This window comes from Melopsittacus undulatus, chromosome 3 (assembly GCF_012275295.1).
Source record: "Melopsittacus undulatus isolate bMelUnd1 chromosome 3, bMelUnd1.mat.Z, whole genome shotgun sequence".
Classification (NCBI taxonomy): domain Eukaryota; kingdom Metazoa; phylum Chordata; class Aves; order Psittaciformes; family Psittaculidae; genus Melopsittacus; species Melopsittacus undulatus.
In genome coordinates, this window is record NC_047529.1 from 114776524 (window position 1) to 114796958 (window position 20435).

A 20435-nucleotide genomic window follows, 5' to 3' on the forward strand; every position below is an offset into this window, starting at 1 on the left:
ATAAGGAACAGTTTCCCCTCTGTTAAGTTGTTCCTCGATGTCTACATCATTCTAGAGTAAGATCAGAATGCACACAATCAGACCCTGTGACCAGCGGAGTAAGTACTTCTGGTAAGGCATTTAAACAACCATATATTCTGCAATGCTAAACTTGAGATTCAACACGAGTTTCAAACTGAAGTGACTTCCAATATTTGTGCAAGACATAGAAGCAAAACTGAGTTTCAATGAGCATTTTCAACTTGATTCTGCAACTGCAATACCAGTTTAACAAAGCAGTTGATTAGCTCTGCTTATTAAAAAGCACTCAATGTATCACCCCAGTGCAGAAACACTGCCCCAACTATTTAGGAATCCTTCAGAAAAAAACCCCACACAACCAAACCATAGTATGAAGTCGTCACCTACAGCATCTACTTTTTAAAATGCAGTATTTCTGGAATCTTGTTTTAGCTGTCTGCCTATAAGCTGCTTAACTGAACACCTATTAGCATGCTTGGTGAAAGCCTAACTCGAAGGTCTGCCCATGGCCATGGAAACTGAAGGAGTGACTGAAGCCATCTGCAGCACAGCTATTCAAATGTCTTCAGGGAGCTCTACCAACAGCCTCTATTAAAGCCACATAAGCTTGAGGAATCTGGAGTACCTGGTTCTCATTTCAAGCTAAGCATGATGCCTGACTCAAGCCATATAAGTGTGTGATGACTTCTGCTTGGAAAACAAGACATTCAGGCAGATGAGAGCAGCACAGGAAGGCTTAACATCAGAATTCCCACAGATCTAGATGTACATATTACTTACTTAGAGACTGCACTCCTCATTTAATGCCATCTACATGCTTTTGTGCATGGTAGATTTTGTTTTGATTGCCAGGAAACATTGCATCAAAACTATCAGAAGACTGCTTGAGATTAAGAGCATTAAATCACATTCAACATGCTAATCTATTTTTATTTATATTCAGTAGAAAGACATGGTAACACATAAAAGAATCCTGCTAATATCTTGGAATTCAATTAAAATTATCTTCATTAAACAGCTCAGAGATTTGTGGAAAGAAAGAGACTTATTCAAATATTTAGCTTAATTGTTAATGTAACATTCTGAAGAGAAACTCTGCAAACCATGTTGAACACTAAAAGGCAAATGCAAAAGCAAAAATACTCCATATAGACCACAGCTGCAAGGTAGAGATAATGCACTCTGATAACATCAGGATGGACTGCAAAAGAATGACCAAGAACCTTATCAAAAAAGGTTACATTTACATAGTGAATACAATAGTAAGGTATAATGGCCAAAAGAATGCTGTTGACTTGCAAATTTCTTTTTTGGACTGTTTTTAATTAATTTTAAAATAGGATGGTTCATATATCATCACCTATCAAGGAGAGAATGGCTCTTCAAGACACTATCCAACAAAGAGGATAGGAAGTCTGTTCTGTGCTTAGGCAGGAGAAAAACAACACTCCCGAAGGAAGCATTATTAATGAACAAAGTAAGAAAGAAAGAAAGAAAACTAAAGAAGTTTTTATCCTTGTTAATGACTTCTTTTCACATGAGAAATATGGCACCATATCACTCCCAGCAAACTTTTCCATCTGAATAGCATATCTGTAAGATGCCCCCAATTGTCTTTATTTAATATCTCATTTTCTATTTGTTATTGATGTCAGCTTTTAAAAAGCATTAAAAAGTGCTCCTCTTTCTTTAACATCAAGTGCAGAAAGTGGTTGCTAGAATGAATACTTGTCAGGAAGTTGTAAGACTGAAAAAACAAAACATAAGAAGGGGAGAATAGGAGAAGTAGTAAATAAAAGAGTATAAAAACAATTCTAGATTTATCTTATAAAGAAAAACCTTTCCTATGAATGACTAACAAATAATTCTTCAGCAGCAGCCTGCCTCCTTCCCAAAGGGGCCTGGAAGCTTAACAGCAAAGTGACTGGGGAAAGAAGACATTCACCTTTTAAAAACTCTGCTAGTCATGCTAAAAATAATTATTAAAACTAATTATTTTAAGATTGTGTAGCTTCTTAATATACCTTACTGTGAAGTGAATAAAGCTAACAGCAAAAAAAGAACACATCTGTCACATCACACGTGAAGGACGTGTTCAAGTCTGTGGCCACTGCCTTGTGTTCATCCACCATGACACATGTACCCCAGCACTGAACAGTACAGCACAATAGCCTCTAACTTGCTTTGTGGAGCTCTGGAGGCATGCTCATAAAACACAAGAGGCTGCAGGAGAGGACTATGCAAAGAGCCTAGCAAGACCCTACACTAGGAGGAGTCCAATTAAGGAACAATACCCAGCTGCATGTTTGTGCCAGTGACTCCCATATATCCCTACAGGCACCCTATAAAATGAAATATTTAAGGTGTCAATTGATTTTTGGTCAATTTTCTAATAAACGCTGTAAGTACAGAGGAAGTGACCAAGCAGGAATTACAGTAGAGCTCTCTGGCAAAGGCATACTTTTCTGACACAGCCACTAAACTCTGGAACATAACTATAAGCACTGCAGACTTACTGGAAAAAGAAAATGTGCCCAACTCCGATTTATTGACAAACGATACTGTCAACCCAGAAACAAGGCTTCAGATCTGCAAAGGCATCAGAATAGAGCCCAAAGAGAGTGGGAGAGTAAAAGAGATAAACACTCCAGGTTTCAAAACACCTTAATATGGTTTTAGTAACTTCTGAGAAGGAAAAGTATTTTAAAAGCATTAATAGCTTCCTATTAGACAAGGTTGGATGGGGCTTTGAGCAACGTGATCTAGTGGAAAGTGCCCCTGCTCATGGCAGGAAGGTTGGAACTGGATGAGCTTTAAGGCCCCTTCCAACCCAAACCATTCTGTGATTCTATGATTTTTCAAACAAGGCTTTACTACTTGAGGCTAATTTTGAATAGGCAACAAAATGCTTGGTTTCAGGGTATTTCTTTTCCACAGTAATAAGGTTGTGTAAAAATATCTCATTGCTAATTCCTGATCCTCCCACCTTTTAGAAGGGCATTTCTTTGTCTTGATGGTAACACTAACACATATGAGCAGCTACCTTTCTTTGATGTAGTGGTTCCAACAACATACAACCTGGCTCTATCCTTCCTCACAAGAAAACAGAGATCAACATCACTACACACAATTATGCTACTTTCTAAATGCTTTTTAAAGACACAATTGATAATCCTTTCTGATGAGACAGACCTATTAAGACAGTCAAATATTAAACAGACATATTCTTAAAGATACTCTGAATAGTTTCTGTAAATGTCATCTTGATTAAAATACATATAAAAAAACAACCCACATTTATGAATTCAACTTTAAATCACATTAGAAGACGAAGTGTTTATATTCACATAACAACGAGAACAAAGGTGGGTTCTTCTCTTTATTCTGCATTGTTAGAAAATTGCTACTGCTGAACTGTTTTAAAGAAGCCAAGTCTCCTTGCATAGTGTAAGGCTCTCAAACAGTGAAGTACTTACATGCAAGGCAGAAGGATCTGGCAAAAATTCAGCATCCTCTCCAAAGATAAAATCTGGTGGCAGGTCAGGATAGTGAGCATTGAAAATTATATCCCCTGAAAAGTAATAAATGAAAACATTGTTTGCATTTTTATGTATGTGCTTATAAATACATACAATACTGTATATATGATACACATTTTAATATAAAATTTGATAGCTACATTAAATATATTTCATGTATATGTCCGTATATTTTACAAAACTTCACATGCAAGATAAGCATCAGATGTTTTGGGGGATGAAGTCAAATTCCTGAGGCACAGCTTCTTCCTCCTCTGCAAGCAATGAAACATGAAATACATTATTGCTTCATATCTCAAATGGCAATTCAAACACTACTGAGGGTTGCCTAAACCATCAACTTAGAAAAGTAATCTTGTTTTTAAGAAGTGCCACATTTAGACTGCTGTGCTTGGCATATTAACTTAAAGTCAAATGCAAACTACTAAGATTGGAATTTTCAAAATACTGAAGCTTTCAAAACTTAGTAGCACTTACTCCCCAGTCTCCTTGCCACCCCCAACTCTTAGAAGGAGGAACATGCAGTTCAATAGGAACCATTCCAACTATCCAAATTCAGGCCAAGAGAAATGCAGTATTATGCATCTAAATGGAAAGACTAAAATTAACTGAAACCATAAAACTTCATCACAGCTTGGCACTGAGTTTTGATCTTGTCAGTGTCACAAGATATACAGTTAATTACTAACGTGACAGTGCAATGAAATTTGGGTTGTATTACTTCACTAGTAAACATACTTCAGAATTCATATAGGTTGAGGTGGTCATCTGCATGTGAGGTCTTACAACAACCCACCCATGATCATGCTTTCCTCTTTATGATGACAACATAACTGAGCTTTTACATAAAGCATATTTGTGAGGAGCAAGCATTAGAAGAAAGAAGTCAAGGTGCACAAGACATTCAAGGTGACAATTATAATTGCTAACATTTCGTAAACTTATCCTGGCTCTTGCTGGAAGTAAGGATGCTGTAAGGATTAATTTGCAGAGGATAAGGGCTCACCACCAAGAAGCCCACAGCCAGGCTGCTGTAGGTATGCTCTACAGTATCACTCTAAAACATGAACACCCTGATCATGAGACTCTGTAGAACACAGTGTGGGTTTATCCTGCCCGCACTCCTTCCTTTCACAACTGTCAGGAGCACATGTAAGTATGGGACATGGCAAGTAACAGAAGTCTGCCAGTTAAAATACCCAACACAGTCAACAAAAATCAATCTTTCATTTATTTCAAAGAAGGACGAAACAGGCATCAATCCTAGAGGATACTGCATCAACTTGCACTAAGAAAGGCACCTATATTAAGCAAGAGAAAATGATTACTAGACTGCCTAAACCTTAATGAAGCAACAAAACTCAGGAAAGTTGACATTAGACTGGATAGTTCCTATGCCACCATAACTCAACCCTTTTCTTCATACTACAATTAAAAAGTTGTGCATTGCTCCTTGCAACAACCTCACCAATTTCTACATCCAGGGCAGGCAACTCTTGAGGTTATGTGTTGAAGGAGATGGCACCTCTATACAGTCTTTGACTGATCTTTGCTTAGATAAAGGTATGTTAGGAATAACTCAGAACACAGCATAATGAAAAAGCTTGGCCTGTGACTTAGGTAACCCAGTGCTACTCTGAAGGAAAGAACTGTATCTGTGGTCTTACCATGTTCTTATGTGATGCTAAGTAACTCATTTAACACACACTTTTCATATTGCAGTTGCTAGTTACATGCTTTTCATTCTCTGCATTCCTGTTTTAACAGAATTGATGGAACAGTGCACATAACTACAGCTCTGTTCACCAGGAGCTGCACTCCAACTACACAGACACTACAAAAAGATGCTCAGAATAAAAAAAAGGATCAAAATAGCTTCATATTTTTCATGTTATAACTCCATATTTGATTAGTGAAAAGCTGTTATAGAACCTTAGATCATGAGGTGACTCCAAGACTCTTCTAAGAGTAGTGAGACTGCCATAAACCATATTCAAGTCTGCAAGCTCCACAGTAATGGGTGAACTACACTAGGTGCAATGTGAAAGTTCAAGCAGGTACAAACTTGTTTCGCCCCAGTGTTTTCAGTTCTATAGCATGCAGTGAATTCACAGCAGCCCCCAGTACACCATCATAAGCAGTGCTGCAGTATGACAGTAAACTGAAATTGGCATTATTAGTTTAAAATGCTAAGGGGTAAACTTTCACAATTTGAGGTTTAGGTCAGCTGCATATCCATGCAGTGATTCCTGCTGTGGAACCAGGACCAATACCTAAGGACAAGACCCTTTCTGACCACCCAGGTGTGATGCATGGTCATGCTGAAGTTAGGCACATCATGGTTGCGGCTGGTCAAACCAATCTACTACCTCTCTTACATGCCCATAGTTGTTCTTTATTACTTTCTGTCACACCCCTTCTCCTACCAAGTGGTACATCTCCTTATTCACTGTGAATGACTAACCATGCAGGTATTTTGGTTTAAGAAGTTTTCACCATCTACTGCCATCACAGAGCTACTCAGTACAAGGATCAGAATCCAGAGTCAAAATTAACATTGTGATATTTTATTTTCTGTTACTGTTATAATTGCTGTAATTGCTTCTACTGGCCTAGGATAAACATGCCTCAAATCCAAACTCCCAAGTCCCTTTAGTAAAAGTAATTTTGAAACCCATGTGTATCGAGATTATTTTTCCCTATAGTATAGTCATCTTCCAAAACGCTACACAGTACATGGCTGAAGGGTTCTCCAGGGTTCAAAATAAGCAAAACTATTATTTCAGTTCCTGTTGCTCATACAATAACAAAACAGTAGTGCTGAGACATACTCAAAACATTTTACAACCCCATGGAACCAATCAAATGATGCTGTTGTCCTGATTTTCTAACTAAACCAGAAACACAACACTCTCTTCCTACAGTACCATAGGGTTTTATCCAAACATAAACCCCAATTTATTTTGCTACAATCAAACCTCACACAGGCTGGGTGACATTAAAGACAAAAAAGTTCAGAACAAAATGGCATTTCCATTTCAATGTAAACAGAGAAAAGCTGTGCTTTCTATCATCAGTGGTTTTCATTCTGGCAGATAAATACAGCATCTTACTATTGAAGATCTAACCTTAGAACATTTTTTTTCCACAGACTTAAAAAGGAAAAACGCACCCCTTGGTCAAATCTTATTCTAATAAGTCTCACTTATGCCATGAATCCAAATGCATTCAGCTAGCTGCTAAAAGGAAAGAAAAAAGAACCTTTTCCTGAACCGTGTTAGACATTCACCCGCATGATACGTGGCCTTTCTATCTTTTCCATTCTCTCCTCTTCCACATAGTTTCTCTTATGTCTTGCTTATTTTACCCTATAAGGACAGAAAAAGCAACACCTCTGACTCTCAGAAGACTGGGTACTATGGAATGAGTTTGCTCTCTTCACAACTATGAGCATGAGCTATTTTCATAAGATACATATTCAATACAAGAACACACCATTCAAAATCAGACTAAAGACTAAAGGGAAACAATCCCAAATCTGAATTTTTTTCTTGTTAAATACCACGAACCAGAGAAATTAAAACTGCAGTGAACAGTTTGCTTGGCAGGAATATGACACATAAATTAAAAAATGCTTCTTTACAGTCAAATACGAGGTATTGAAACAAAAACAATGGCCAAAGCAACAGCAAAGCTGGTTTTACTTCACATTAATGTTAACACAAGTCTCTGCATTGGGCTCACAAAATATAAGGTGTTCAATATTTTGAATTACAAGGTACCAGTTTGTCACGACCTAGTAGAAATACACATTTTTTACCATTTTTTTTAGCAGTTTACAATTACAAATTTAGTTTAATAACTGCAGTTTACCAGTAGTTTACCTTCTTTCAATATAATTGTGCTGTGACAAAACCATAACATTTTCAACCAATAAAGCCATTTGCAAAATTATTGTGCTTAAAGAGTCTGAGAATGGTTACTGTTCTAATTTGGAAAGCAAAACCAGCAAAACCCCCTGCATTCCCTCCCCTTCTCACCTAAATGAAACAAATACCCTTTCCCTTGCATCTAGAACCCACAAGTATGCAGATCCTCCTGTTTCAACCGTTATTCCCTTGACAGTGTTGTTCTCATCGCTACTGACCATGACTATCCCACTATTAGAACAAAGAAAGCAAAACCTTCACACTTATATTGTATTTCTCTTATTTCTATAGATATACTAGACAATAATTACTTCACTGGAATTATACTTCCAATTAAATACTAGTACAGAATTCAAAATTACTTTAATAAAGTCAAAGCCATGGGCTTGAAGATAAATGTAGAAGAAAAGGGATGTATGGTAGATCTTTCTCTTTTCATTATCCAAAAATATTACTGTCTCTTCCTTTTATCTCCTCAGGCAAACAACATTATATTTTGAAATATTTTACTTTACAGAATTTCAAAAGAAAAGATAATATGCTCCCAATGGTAAAAAAAAATCATATTTAAATCTATAATTTCTTTAAAACACACACACACTGTTCTTCTCTCATCTATAAACATGCATAAGCGATTCTAACAAAGTAGTAGGGATTGACTTAAAGCAAGACACGTATAACTCTCAAACAGAGAAATTTCTTAAATTCTTATAGATGCTTTCCACTGGCCTCTCCTATATATAGTTTTTCCCCTCCTGATAACTTCCTTTTTGAGGTATTCTTCTTTCTTTTTGTTAACCATACCATGTATTTGGTAGTATTGAAAGATGGGGTGCCAGCACGTTAATATCCCCATTTACCTGAAGGCAGCAAAATTAGGAAACAATGTACCAGTTAACTTCCTAAACTCTACTTTTGAGAGCATATCTGTATTCTTCAGCTTTTACTGACACAAGAACGTCTAAGTTGGCACTAAGTATGGAAAATAAACGTATGTGCCCACTGCAGCCTGGAATAAGACCAATCTGAATGGAATTCATCATACAAAGGAGATCGACCCATTTGGCTTTTAAGAAGCAAATAAAAAATACTACTAAATACTACTAAAGAATGCTACCTGATCATGAAATGCACTCACGGATAATACGGAAGAGCGCTGAAGTAAGGGGCCAATCCTATGTGTAGAATCCATTTTGGGAAAATTAATTAACTGCTTTCATTGAATATTAAAAAGGAAAAGAGAGTAAGTAGAATCATATTATTCACGTATCCAGAACGCTAATGTATCTCTTCTAACAGCCACACAAGTTGTGGACAAAAACCACTGATGAACCCCCTCTATAAAAGAATTCTTAATTCTTACCTAAACCAGCCATTGTTAACTGTCCTTACAGGTACAGAAATAATCAGTTATTCACTGCTACCTGCAACCAAGATATCAAGTCGGTGTAGTCAGCAGCAGGACAGGATTTAAATGAACTAAATGCAGACCTGCTGACTTGTCACTGAATCCCACTGTAAAGATATTTGCTCTAGAGGCTTGAAGTCAAATACAGTAAAAGAGGCTTGAAGTCAAATACAGTAAAAGACTATCTGTAGAGCCCACTATTAATTGGCTGGCAAGAAAGATACAGTTCCTGGAATGACAACAGAACTTTGGTAAATACAAAATTACTACTGGGAGAAGATACAGGAGTAATTCTATTTTTGCTGTGGTGCTGCTGTCCATCACAGGAATAAAGGCAGATGAAATTCTGTACAGTACATTATGAGCAATATTCTTAGACCACTTAGGCAGCAAAACTGTGATTTCCTCCTCTAAGACCTGTAACTAAAATGAGTAAGACAGTAAAAAATAGAAATCAGAAGCAAAAAAAGGAAAAGCTAAGCTTTAAATGAGACAAAAGAAATGTTCTTTGAGATCAAGGAAACCAAAGTGGTGCCAGTAGAACCCAGAGCTTTAACCCACTCACAGAAAAACAGTGAAAATCAGACAGGAGATTAAAATACTAGAGTTCAAGAGGCTACAGAGAACAGTAGCATTGCAAGGGCAACACATTGTTTAATCACTGTGAAATTCCAGATGACAGCACTGAAAGGCAGAGAGAGAGGGAGGGAGGCATCAGTGCCTGAAAAAGAAGATCTGAAGAGCATAGGCAAAAAAAAACCTACACAAAAACAAAACACCACCAAGAGTCAGGCTCTGTTAGTAGCAAGAAGCAGTGAAAGCTTGAGTGATAAAGGAAAAACTAAGATCAAGACATTCCAGGGTTCACTGGAAGAAAACTGCAATGACCAAGCAACTGATTCTTAATGCTGTATTTTAATTATTAATATTATTCAATAAAGACCATTACAGCTTAGAACTCTGCTTAGCCTGACAGTTTTCACTGTGACATCTGCCTCAATGGTTTAGCAAGGAAAACCAAAATATCTGCAAGAGTTACAGAACACTTCACCTGACAATACACAAGTACTTCTCCAGAAAGAATAAGTTTTATCCTTGGAACACAGATTCAACCTCTTACTGGATATTAGTCTCCTTGGAGTCAAACATTATGAGCTGTGAAAAATGCAAATATAAAGGAAAGCACTGAGTTTAACAAAACAGCATTAAGTGCTGGAAGAACTAATAAAACAATGTCTGCCTCAGATTTTAGTTGACAGTCATGCAAGTGTAGGCTCAAGTTTTCTAACCATTCTGGCCATGAAAACACAAAATTTATGGTACGACAAACTAATTTATCATAGAATCATAGAATAGTTTGGGTTGGAAAGGACCTTAACATCATTCAGTTCCAACCCCCCCGCTGTGAACGAGGACATCTCACACTAAACCACATCACCAAGGCTCTGTCCAACCTGGCCTTGAACACCACCAGGGATGAAGCATTTACAACTTCCTTGGGCAACCCATTCCAGTGCCTCACCACCCTTACAGAACTTCTTATATCTAATCTGAACTTCCCCTGTTTAAGTTTTAACGCATTACCCCTTGTCCTATCAGTACAGTCCCTAATGAAGAGTTCCTCCTCAGCATCCTTATAAACCCCCTAACAACACACATTGACATAGCCTTTTTGCCAGTATAAAATTGTGGTTATCTCCGAGGTCTCCAAGCTTCCTAAGTGGGGCTGAATAACATTCCAGCAGCTCGAAATACATGCAAGAATAAGGTGAAACATAACATCTGAAAACAAAAAAACCCTGATTAGGTAAATAGCTGGATCTTTGGAAAATGTATTAGTTATGAACAAGCCATTATTAACTCACAAGACCTTACCAAAGCTAATAAAACAACTGTTTTACACTACAGGTAGTCAGCAAGCCTGCAAGCACTTTCACCTTTTTCGAGAAACAGTGAATTTTCTGTCCTTTCATAAATAAAGCCTGTGACTATGCAGTTATAGTTCCCTAAAGTAGCAAACCAACAGTTTTCGACACATTAGGATTCATATTAGGGTATTTGTGCAGTGGCAGCGGTTATGATTGATGATATGCAAAGATCTGATCTGTTGCAAAGAGGATGTAACACAAACCACAAAGGAACTACACACTTGAGCCTGTATTTGGTACCATGTAATAAAGACCTTTCATTTGTGATCTTGAGTATTTTCAGACAATCTTTGTATTCTGGCAGATTTCGCAACTTTCCTTTGCAGAAATATTCTGCCTTTGAAAGATAACATATCTAGCAACAGCCTACAACAAAGCATCTACAGATCTCTGGTTGCACACCATGGCCGTCTTCCCTTGCCAACATTACAGATCTAAACACAAAATTATTAAAGCTTTCTTGAATCTGCTCACATCACTATTTATTCCACATGCTGTGAGACTGAACGATTCACAGCATTTCCAAACATGTAATGCTGAAATGTGGAGTATTATTACTACTTGAATTCACTGCTATTATTAGGTACCTCTGAAAAGATACACTTGTTTACATCACTTTCAGTTGATCATGTTAAAATATATAGCATGCTTAGAATGCATGGTTTGGGTTTTGCAAAGGTGGACAAGAGCAGCAGCATTATAACTGTTTTCTTTCATTGCTTATGTGATGTACAAAATAAAAGAACTGGGATGGGAGGGTAAGCAGCTGATTTCCCAATATTTAAATTTAAGGCATAGTCCATAATCGTATTTCTAGGTATTCTAACTGGACTACAGTCATTTAGGATGTTAGTATAGTCTGTATTCCTATGTCCTTGCATACAGGCATTTTAATTTACTAATTTTCTTTTATGAATCTGGAACAATTATAGCCTCTACTTAAAAACAAGTAAAGATGTAAAGCTCTCAGAATGTACTAGTAAGGCCCTGTATGGTGATAAATAAGAGAGTTACTATGGTCCCATAGAAGAAGAAATACTATTCTCTAAAGCAGCAGTATCCAATGAAGCCTCTTCTCACTGCATCTTGATTGTTGTCATCAAACAAGTCTCATGTAGGATCTACCAGGCACTGCAGGACATGTGAAGACTCAACAAGTTGAGTCTGCTACACAGGATAACATATTTTTAAACAGAAGTTTAAATAAAGGCAAAATCTACCCCAGTAAGGCAGTTGGCTTCATATAAATGAGGCCACTATTTACTAAATAATCTGCATAAATGCACAGCTATATCCTTTATTTTTTCTTTAAATAATTGCTAGGTAGGACTTCATATTTCATTTTTATCTCTTGGGAATGATTAGTAAAGCCTCTTGAGCCATGATTTCATACTTTTAGAATAGGTAAAATAGTCACAGACTGATACACGAGCCTAGCTCCTCTCTCAAACACACAAGCAAACTTCTAGACCACCCTCTGGGAAAGTCAACTTTCTTTGTAAGTGCCAAATGGAAGCTTTAAAGTACTTCTAGTGATAAGAAGTTTAATTGTGTTGATTTCTATTCATAAAGAAAGGCTTTTATCACTCTACATAATGACAAGAAAAACTACTACAGAAGGAATACAACTTATTTAAATGTCTTGGAGAGCTCTAGCATATGTATGATGCAGTCTAAATGGATTCTATCAAAGCAGTGTTTGAAGTGTTTACCATTTCTGTTCACACTAAATACATGCGCCTCCAGACAGCATTATTTTCCGCAGACTCCACAAGGTAGCTGAGCTTGGACAGCATCTCTGGAGTCTGCCTAGTCCAATTCCTCAGCCCAGAACAGTGTCACCAAGAGCAGATTGATAAGGACCACATCCAGTTGCATTTTGAGTATTTCCAAGAATGGAGAAATACAAGCTACACAAGCTCTGAATACAGTGTTCCACTTACTGACCACCCTCACAAAATGAGGGGTGAAAGAATACTTTTATTGGAGCTTAATATGGAATTATTTGTAAAAGAGAAGGAAACAACACAAAGCATATACAAATCAAAAGTGAGTCTAAAAATGGTCATGAGATTGTCTTAGTCATAACATTTTATTAGAAATACTGGGAGGTGACTTTTGGCTTTCAGGATCCATGTTTTCAAATTCGTAGCATCAAGGAAGTCTGTAAACTTAAGTTAAAAATTAGATGTTCTTACAGTCACATATTCTTAGAGCTGAAGCTTTAAGAAAAGAACAACAAACACAGGTATCTCAAAACTCCTAAGTTAGACACACTGGTAACTTAATATGGTACAGAACACGGAAAGAAAGGCCAAGATGCAATAGCAATAGTTTTTAACTTACATTTGAGTGTTTCTCCAGCATAAGGGATATGTAGCTTAAACCGATCACAGCTAGGTCCAGGGGTCAAGGATGTACAGCTAAAAACAAAGATAAGAAAAGAATGTGCTAAGCAGTTACAGATGCTGACATTATTCTACAGAGTAAAAACAACTGACATAATAAAGATGTTGAGAATACTAGAAATACTCATCCCTAGGATTCTGGAAAAGAAGAAAAGATGAGAGATGCAGGAGGCACAGTCTCCTTTGCCCAGCAGTTCGCATAGCAGCTTAAGAAACTTTAAGATCTGTGCCAATTTTCTTTTTTATTCCCCATTTTAACACAGAAAATATATACCCAATTGGTTCAAGAGTGTTATTAGAATCACATATGACTCTATACAAATTAGTCTAAGCCACCAAATTCTCTGCTTCATATATAATTTTGCAGGTCACAACTCTGTGCCACAGTACCATGGTTACATGCCCTCTAACCCTGCCATCCAGATGAATCTAAGTCTTAATACACAAATATTCAGTCACTTTTATCTGCACCAAGCTTTAATTGTTCCCTTGTGGAAAAGTCTCACAATAAGTCTCCAGGTGAGCAAGTTTCAGAATCAGGTATCTGAGGCTGCGACAACTGAGCACATATGTTCATGATCTGTGATTATTGCATAACTCCTGTTTATCCAGAGCATCACAACAGCAGTTGGGTCTTACACTGATGAGTGAGTACTTTATGAACACAAGAGTCATTGAAAAACTGTTCAGTGTCTAGGTCAGAAATTATTAGCTTTCTCACAATGTTTCAAGTCATGTGCCAAAACCTTTGCATAACAAAGAACCAAAAATCTCAGCTGCAAAAGGAGAAACAGCAACACAAATTGTTTCACCAACAGGATCGGTTCCTGGAGCTGTCACCACTATTTGCTTGCAGGCACGATAGGTCCCAGTAGCAAAAATACTGCAAGCCCTCAGCAGTACATTGCTATCCATATCCAGGGATCCTGAGAACCCAGAAGTCTTCTTGCTAGCCTTGTATCCTTATACGCCACAACCACCAGAGCTAGGTTTGTTGCAAGCCACTTAAAGCTCAAAGCTATACTGGCCAGCTCTGGACGAAAGAGTGAAAACAAGGTAGACAAAGTTAAAATAACTTGACTAACCTTATATATTGGATCACTGATAGAGCTCTAATACAAACCGCTGACAACATAATGAAAGGAGATATGTTTACTGGGCCATATAGACACTAAAGGATAAAAGGTAAGCAATGAAAAAAGTAAAAAAACCTTTCATCCTACCTTATCAGACAGAAACACAACTCCTGCAGCTCTGCTTTAGCTCAGAAGAGGCATCACAGCAAACAGGGCAACACTAATTCTCATCAGCATACTCTAAATGCTTTAGAGAGCCATTTTTCTCAGACACTGGCTCTACAATCTCTTCTCTTTACACTTGCAGGTTAAGGAAACCACACACAGAAAATTTGAGACTGCTTTCATTCAGTGAGCTACATTTACTATTTAACCAAACTTCTGCCCACATGCAGTTTCATCAAAAAGAAGCAACCACAGAACTCTGGACCAATTCACTTTGATGAAGTTTCAACAAAAATGCTAGAAAACGTAAGCAAACCACTTATGCACACCTAGAATCTAACACAGATGCAATTAACAACCTACAATGATTCAACAATACACTAAATTTCTTTCAGTATCATTACTGAAATTAGAACGCTGTCCTTGCAAATAAAAGGGAAGCAACTATGTCCTATCTTCACTTTCAGAAAGGTCTTGTGAGAGCACCATGCAAATGATTTACAGAAACAGTATACATACAATATCAAACGTGTGCAGAGCTGACTGGAAAGCACGTTTCAAAACAGATTAGTTCACATCTTGCTCCATCAAGGAAGAATGAACTCACTGGGTCTTTTTCTGCTATAATACTACTTCACATTTCATTGGAAGACTGATGATGGAAAAGAGATGATGCTTACAAAACAGGCCAACAACGCTACAGAAAAGGGAATGCAGCATGCTGGATGACAGGACCAGAGCTGGAAAATGTTTAGATTTAATAGTCTGAATTACTTCTTTATGGATTAGATCTAGGTAAGGCTTAGCCAGAATAGTGAAGCACCACCATCATCACTGGGAGGAGCATCAGTTTGAGAATATGAAAGACTGAAGATTCAGTGCAACAGAAACAACAAAAGAATATCGTTTTTTCAAAGATGCTTTCCTTTTTTAGTAGGTGAGAACAGCAAAACAGGAGTGCCCATCAGTATGGTGCTTTAATGGCTGTCAATGAATTTAACAGCTATAGATATGAAAGTATTATCTACTTTCAAGTAATTTCTAAGGCTTACATCATGTAGAAGGCAAATTCCAGGAAGCATACAAAAAAAGCAAAACAAAAAACTCCTTTGCAGGTTCAAAACTATCTCTGCAACATCCGTTAATATTTAATGGAAGATTCTTTCAAGGTATCATAGGTCACAGTCTGAGACACATTTCTCAAATACCATCAAAATAACTTTGTTGTTATCTTTTCAGCAGACAAAAAAAGCTTTCTGATCCTGCAAATACCCTGCAGTTTTTACTTTTAGTACAATGGGCCATTTGGAAATACTTAGGGAAAGTAGAATATTCTACAACATTAAAATAAAAGCCTTTTTTAATGACAAATATCCCTAAAAGCAATACTAAGTACTTCACCTAGATTACTGAACTCCACTAGAGATGTTTTTCATTTTACTGGTATAGAAGTGATAGAAAGTGACAGTATTCACAGTCTTTCTTTCCCAGATTACTCTGGCTAGGCTGTGCAAGAGGGTTCAACAACTGTGACAGGCTAAGCAATCAAGCACAAACCTTACATGCGTTCATTTGAAAGGAGGCAGCTACGTTTTAGTATAAACAGTAAAAGAGCAAAACTTCTATGGCAAATCAAAACTTTGGTATATCTAGCAATCTACATATGACCTTATCCTAACAGATAGCCACAGATAACGGCCTGGCTATGGACATCTGCCTGAATTTCCTTAGTATGCAGAACCTTTTATAATTACAAATACACCCAACCCAGAGATATGACCTCTATCTTCTCTGAAGTGTAAGATTTTACATTTGCTGATCCTTTTAATGAATGTGGTCCACAAAAAAGTCACGGTGAAAAGGAATTACTTTTAACAAGGTCTGTTAAAGATTATCTGTTGTCCTGTTTTCACAGGAAATTGACAGATAGAACAGTAATACCTCATGTTGAATATTAATTTTAGAAGCTGACTCCATCTCATGATGAATGATGTGCTATCTCCCTCTTCATTCACAGAAAAATATGACACTAGTTTGCATATCTTCATCTAAATAGTCAACATTTTACATAGGAAAGCCATGGAAGCAAGGATTAACACTGATGCTCAGAGCAGTGATAGGCATTAATCTTCATAACATGATTAATGCCATGCCACAAGATTGCCCACAATGGTTTCCCTATGAAAACATCAAAGAATCATTCACTTGACAAGTTTCCAGGATGAAGGAATATCCTTGAAAGTACTGCTTAAAACCATACTGCCTTTTTCAGGAGTTGTACTGAGAACTACATTTGGAATCTAGTCGATGAAACTGAGTATGCAAGAAACCATAGCTGAATATAAACTCTTCCCTTTCTCAGCAGACTTTAGCTAAATTCCTTGAGCAACAACAGCAGATTAAGCGAGCAGAGATACATTACATTCTTATGAAATATGTATTCCAAGTAGAAGTAGAACATTCCTTCATGCAGTGTTTGATGCATCTTACAGTTGGAATTGTCTGTGACCTGTTGGGAAAGGTTTCGTTTGCAGTAAATAAAACACACATAAATTAAACGAGTTCTTATTCAAATAAAAGGTCATCGTCAGCACCAGATGCTTAGTTAGAAATGTTCAGAATTCTTTACCAGCCACAGAAGGAAACAGGAAAGACTGTCCAAGAGGGAAATAAATAAATAAATAAATAAAAACATCAGGAAAGTTACTCAGTTTTGCTGCTTGGAATAAGGCAGCAGCCTATAGTGATAGCTATGGCAGAAGGCATTGTTTTTGCAGAATCAATCCTTCTTCCCAGAGTATTCAAAAAGCCTCTGGAACGGCAGCAATAGGTAAGCTTCATATCATGGTTTTCTCTTCTACTAATGCATTTATAATTGACAATTCTCTTTAATTAACTCTTCTTCTGTTTCGCTTAAGTTAAAAATCAACCAACCAACCAAAAACCCTTTCCCTTCTGAGCCACTTAGATATTTGACAATAAGGAGGACCGTGATAGCCCTAGATTTCAATGTGGTCTTCCTATCAACTAGTCATCTACAAGCACCACGTGAAAGTATTTCCAAGACAAACAGTCTTAAATTATTTGGGATCTGGTAAGATCTTAGCAAAAAATAAGTTCTGTGCCAGCTGAAGGGTCACAATGAAACAAGAACCCAAGTGTTTACCACCTTAATCCTTAGAGTCTGGAAATAAGTATTTAGTCTATCCAAAGACTTAAAAAAAACCCAACCCATAACCCCTATAATTTTAGGAGCTTAATACTCAGACTGCCTAAACCAAACAGCAAGAAATGCAAAGGCTTCTTTAATCTCATGATGCTTAGTCTGCTGCATTTGCTGTTCTTGAGGATCAGTACTTTTTGGATAACAGACAACATTTTTGTTCACCAGGCTGCTGATGTAAAAGCCAAGAAAGTGTCACACAACATCAGAGATACCCTGATGGAGAACACTGCTAAAAAAACCCACACAACAAATAAAAAGAGCAACACCACAAAGTACATTCTGACCATTGGCTGTATTCCCAACCCTTCCCATCTCCAGAGTACCTAGAATACATTTCTAATTGTTCTTATGTGTGTCACACAAAGATACTGTTAGGGGGAAAAGGAGGTCAAGCTCCTTTCACAACACAAAAGGTTAGAGAAGAAAATGAGGATTATTTTTGTAATGATGAGGCAATTCAGTCAGGGGTTTAGAAGCTGAAGGTTCTGTCAGCAAGAGTCAAATATAATTCAGAGGCAAAGACAAGTAAATCCCTTGTTACTAGTGTGAGGCAGCAAATTCAAAACTCCACCCAAAGCTCTTATGTGGTATTTGCTAAGAAAAACACCGTAATGTTAAACTCAAGTAGAACAGCCTCTAGATTCTTTTTCCCTCCCATTTTTGTAGATGGAAATCTGCTCCAGTGTTCCTTGAAGACACATTATTTTACCCCTTTTAATTAAGAATTAATTGCAGAACTCACAACAGATGGGTAAGTCATCTACAGAGGCATTAAGAATAATTAAAGTGTATGGAAGGGGGAGGAGAGTGAAAAGAAGGCCAGCAGGTGATAGGGATTTTTTTGCAAGGATCAAGAAACAGAAAAATGGCAAAAGTGGCATTTTAACAGCTGACACTGACAGTGAAAACCTGTATCACATTGCAGCTCCATGCAACAGTGCACAAAGCTTTACAGGTTCCTAGAGGCCTGCAAATACACAAGAGTGCTGAGCAGCTGCTACTGAAAACCAACAGATCCAACAAAAATTCTGTCAATCAGGCCAAATCTGAAATGGGAAAGATGGTCTAGTCAAGCAATATTCATCTTCAGTTCCCCTTCTTCGTACAAACATATGAATTACACATATGAGACAGAAGGACTTGACTTAAAAAACAAAGACACACACCACTGCTTTCGGGAAATAAAATCCAGTTACAATTAGAATGATCACTACTTAGTTACACATTTTAATTAAAATACTCAAATCTGAAAGCCCACTGATAATTATTCCAAGGAACTTTCCAACACATAAGAAAACTTCATTACATTCATTTGTAACCTAGCTGGTTTCTTTAAACCTAGTAGAATATTACAATAGAAAGAAAAAAGTATAGAGTACTTTTGGTATTGTAATACTGATGATGATATTGTTTATATATCCTGTCAATGTGGATAATATCCCACAATTGTAACAGCATTTCAAGACATAGTTCTGAACTGGGAAATTCCAAGGTGTCTCCACATATGTCAACTATATTCCCAATAAAACCTTCATCTTCTCTCAGTGCTGATCTTACTTTATGTACGTATTTATGTTTTCTTGTATGAAGTTCATCATACTAACTGGAACTTTCAGAAAAGGAGTGGGATACTAGGCAGAACACATACCCTAAGAAAACAATGCCTCGCTTCCCTTCTGTATCCACAGGCAGAGTAGTGTTTCTTAAAAAGCCAAGTTCAAATCACTAAGATTGATTCAGCTGCCAGCAACCTGCTTTCACTAGAAACACTACCCAAAAGCATCCAACGACTGTCATTAGTAAAACAAATGCAGTAGCTGAATGTTAACAGAAAGTGTAGATTTACATGATATGAGTGAGAGCTTGCCAAAGCAGATGTTGCAGGTGGGGAGAGCTTTAGGCCTGCTTCTAGAACTACAAATTTCCTTCACATCTGCCCTGTTCTTGTGGCAGGTGTCCCTCAGTTTCCCAAAGTACAGCTACATCTGCTGGAAGCAGGCATTCAGCCCAGTCTCTAGGAGGGAAACAGAGGAAGCACACACATACATATATATATATTCTCAGTGAACTTCTACATTAAAAGAAAGCATACACAAAACCTGCAAGATTGCAATTTTTTTAGTGTCACAAACTATCTGTTCATTTAGCCTAGGAAAGCTGGATTTAGAAGAGCTCTTTTCCAGCCACCATAGAAGGACAGGTTGGAATGCACCACTACAAAAAGGAGCATTAAGACAGAGTTGCTACCAGCACATCTTCTATACTTTAAGGTGTATTTGAAAGAAAATCTCCAAAGAATAGTCCATTTCAAAGGTTTCCACGTGTAAAATCCCCATATAGGGTGGGAGCTCATTATGATTGGGTCTCAGGGAGCTAATAATGGTACATATTGGTACATGGTACATATTGGTACATGGTAATAATGGTACAAATTACAACCAATTGACAAAAGAAAATTTACAACAAAACATGCTTTACAAACATGATTTTCAAACATCTTCTATAACCAAACTGATCACTAAGCAAGATCTTTTATAGTCTGGTAATTGGCTGTAACTCTTTACAAACTACACATGGCACACTTGCTCCCCAGAACAATAAAACAGAAACAGAAGATGGAAATGTTAATGAAGGAGTGATTGGAAAAAACCAACAGAAACAAGACAATTGCAATGGGATAACACTCCATTCACTTTAGTGAATTTGCAGTTCATAAACTACTTTTCTGTCACACA

At 37.2% G+C, this 20435-nt stretch overlaps 1 protein-coding gene across 1 annotated transcript in view; it reads right to left on the reverse strand.

The window, feature by feature from the left end:
- BABAM2 (BRISC and BRCA1 A complex member 2) overlaps positions 1 to 20435 on the reverse strand; it is a 155034-nt gene that overhangs the window by 126051 nt on the left and 8548 nt on the right. Inside the window, exons 2-3 of the mRNA XM_034060923.1 lie at positions 13172 to 13248; positions 3498 to 3592 (exon numbers count right to left, since the gene is read on the reverse strand). Of these exons, the coding sequence (XP_033916814.1) occupies positions 3498 to 3592; positions 13172 to 13248 (172 nt within the window). The remainder of the gene's footprint in view (positions 1 to 3497; positions 3593 to 13171; positions 13249 to 20435) is intronic.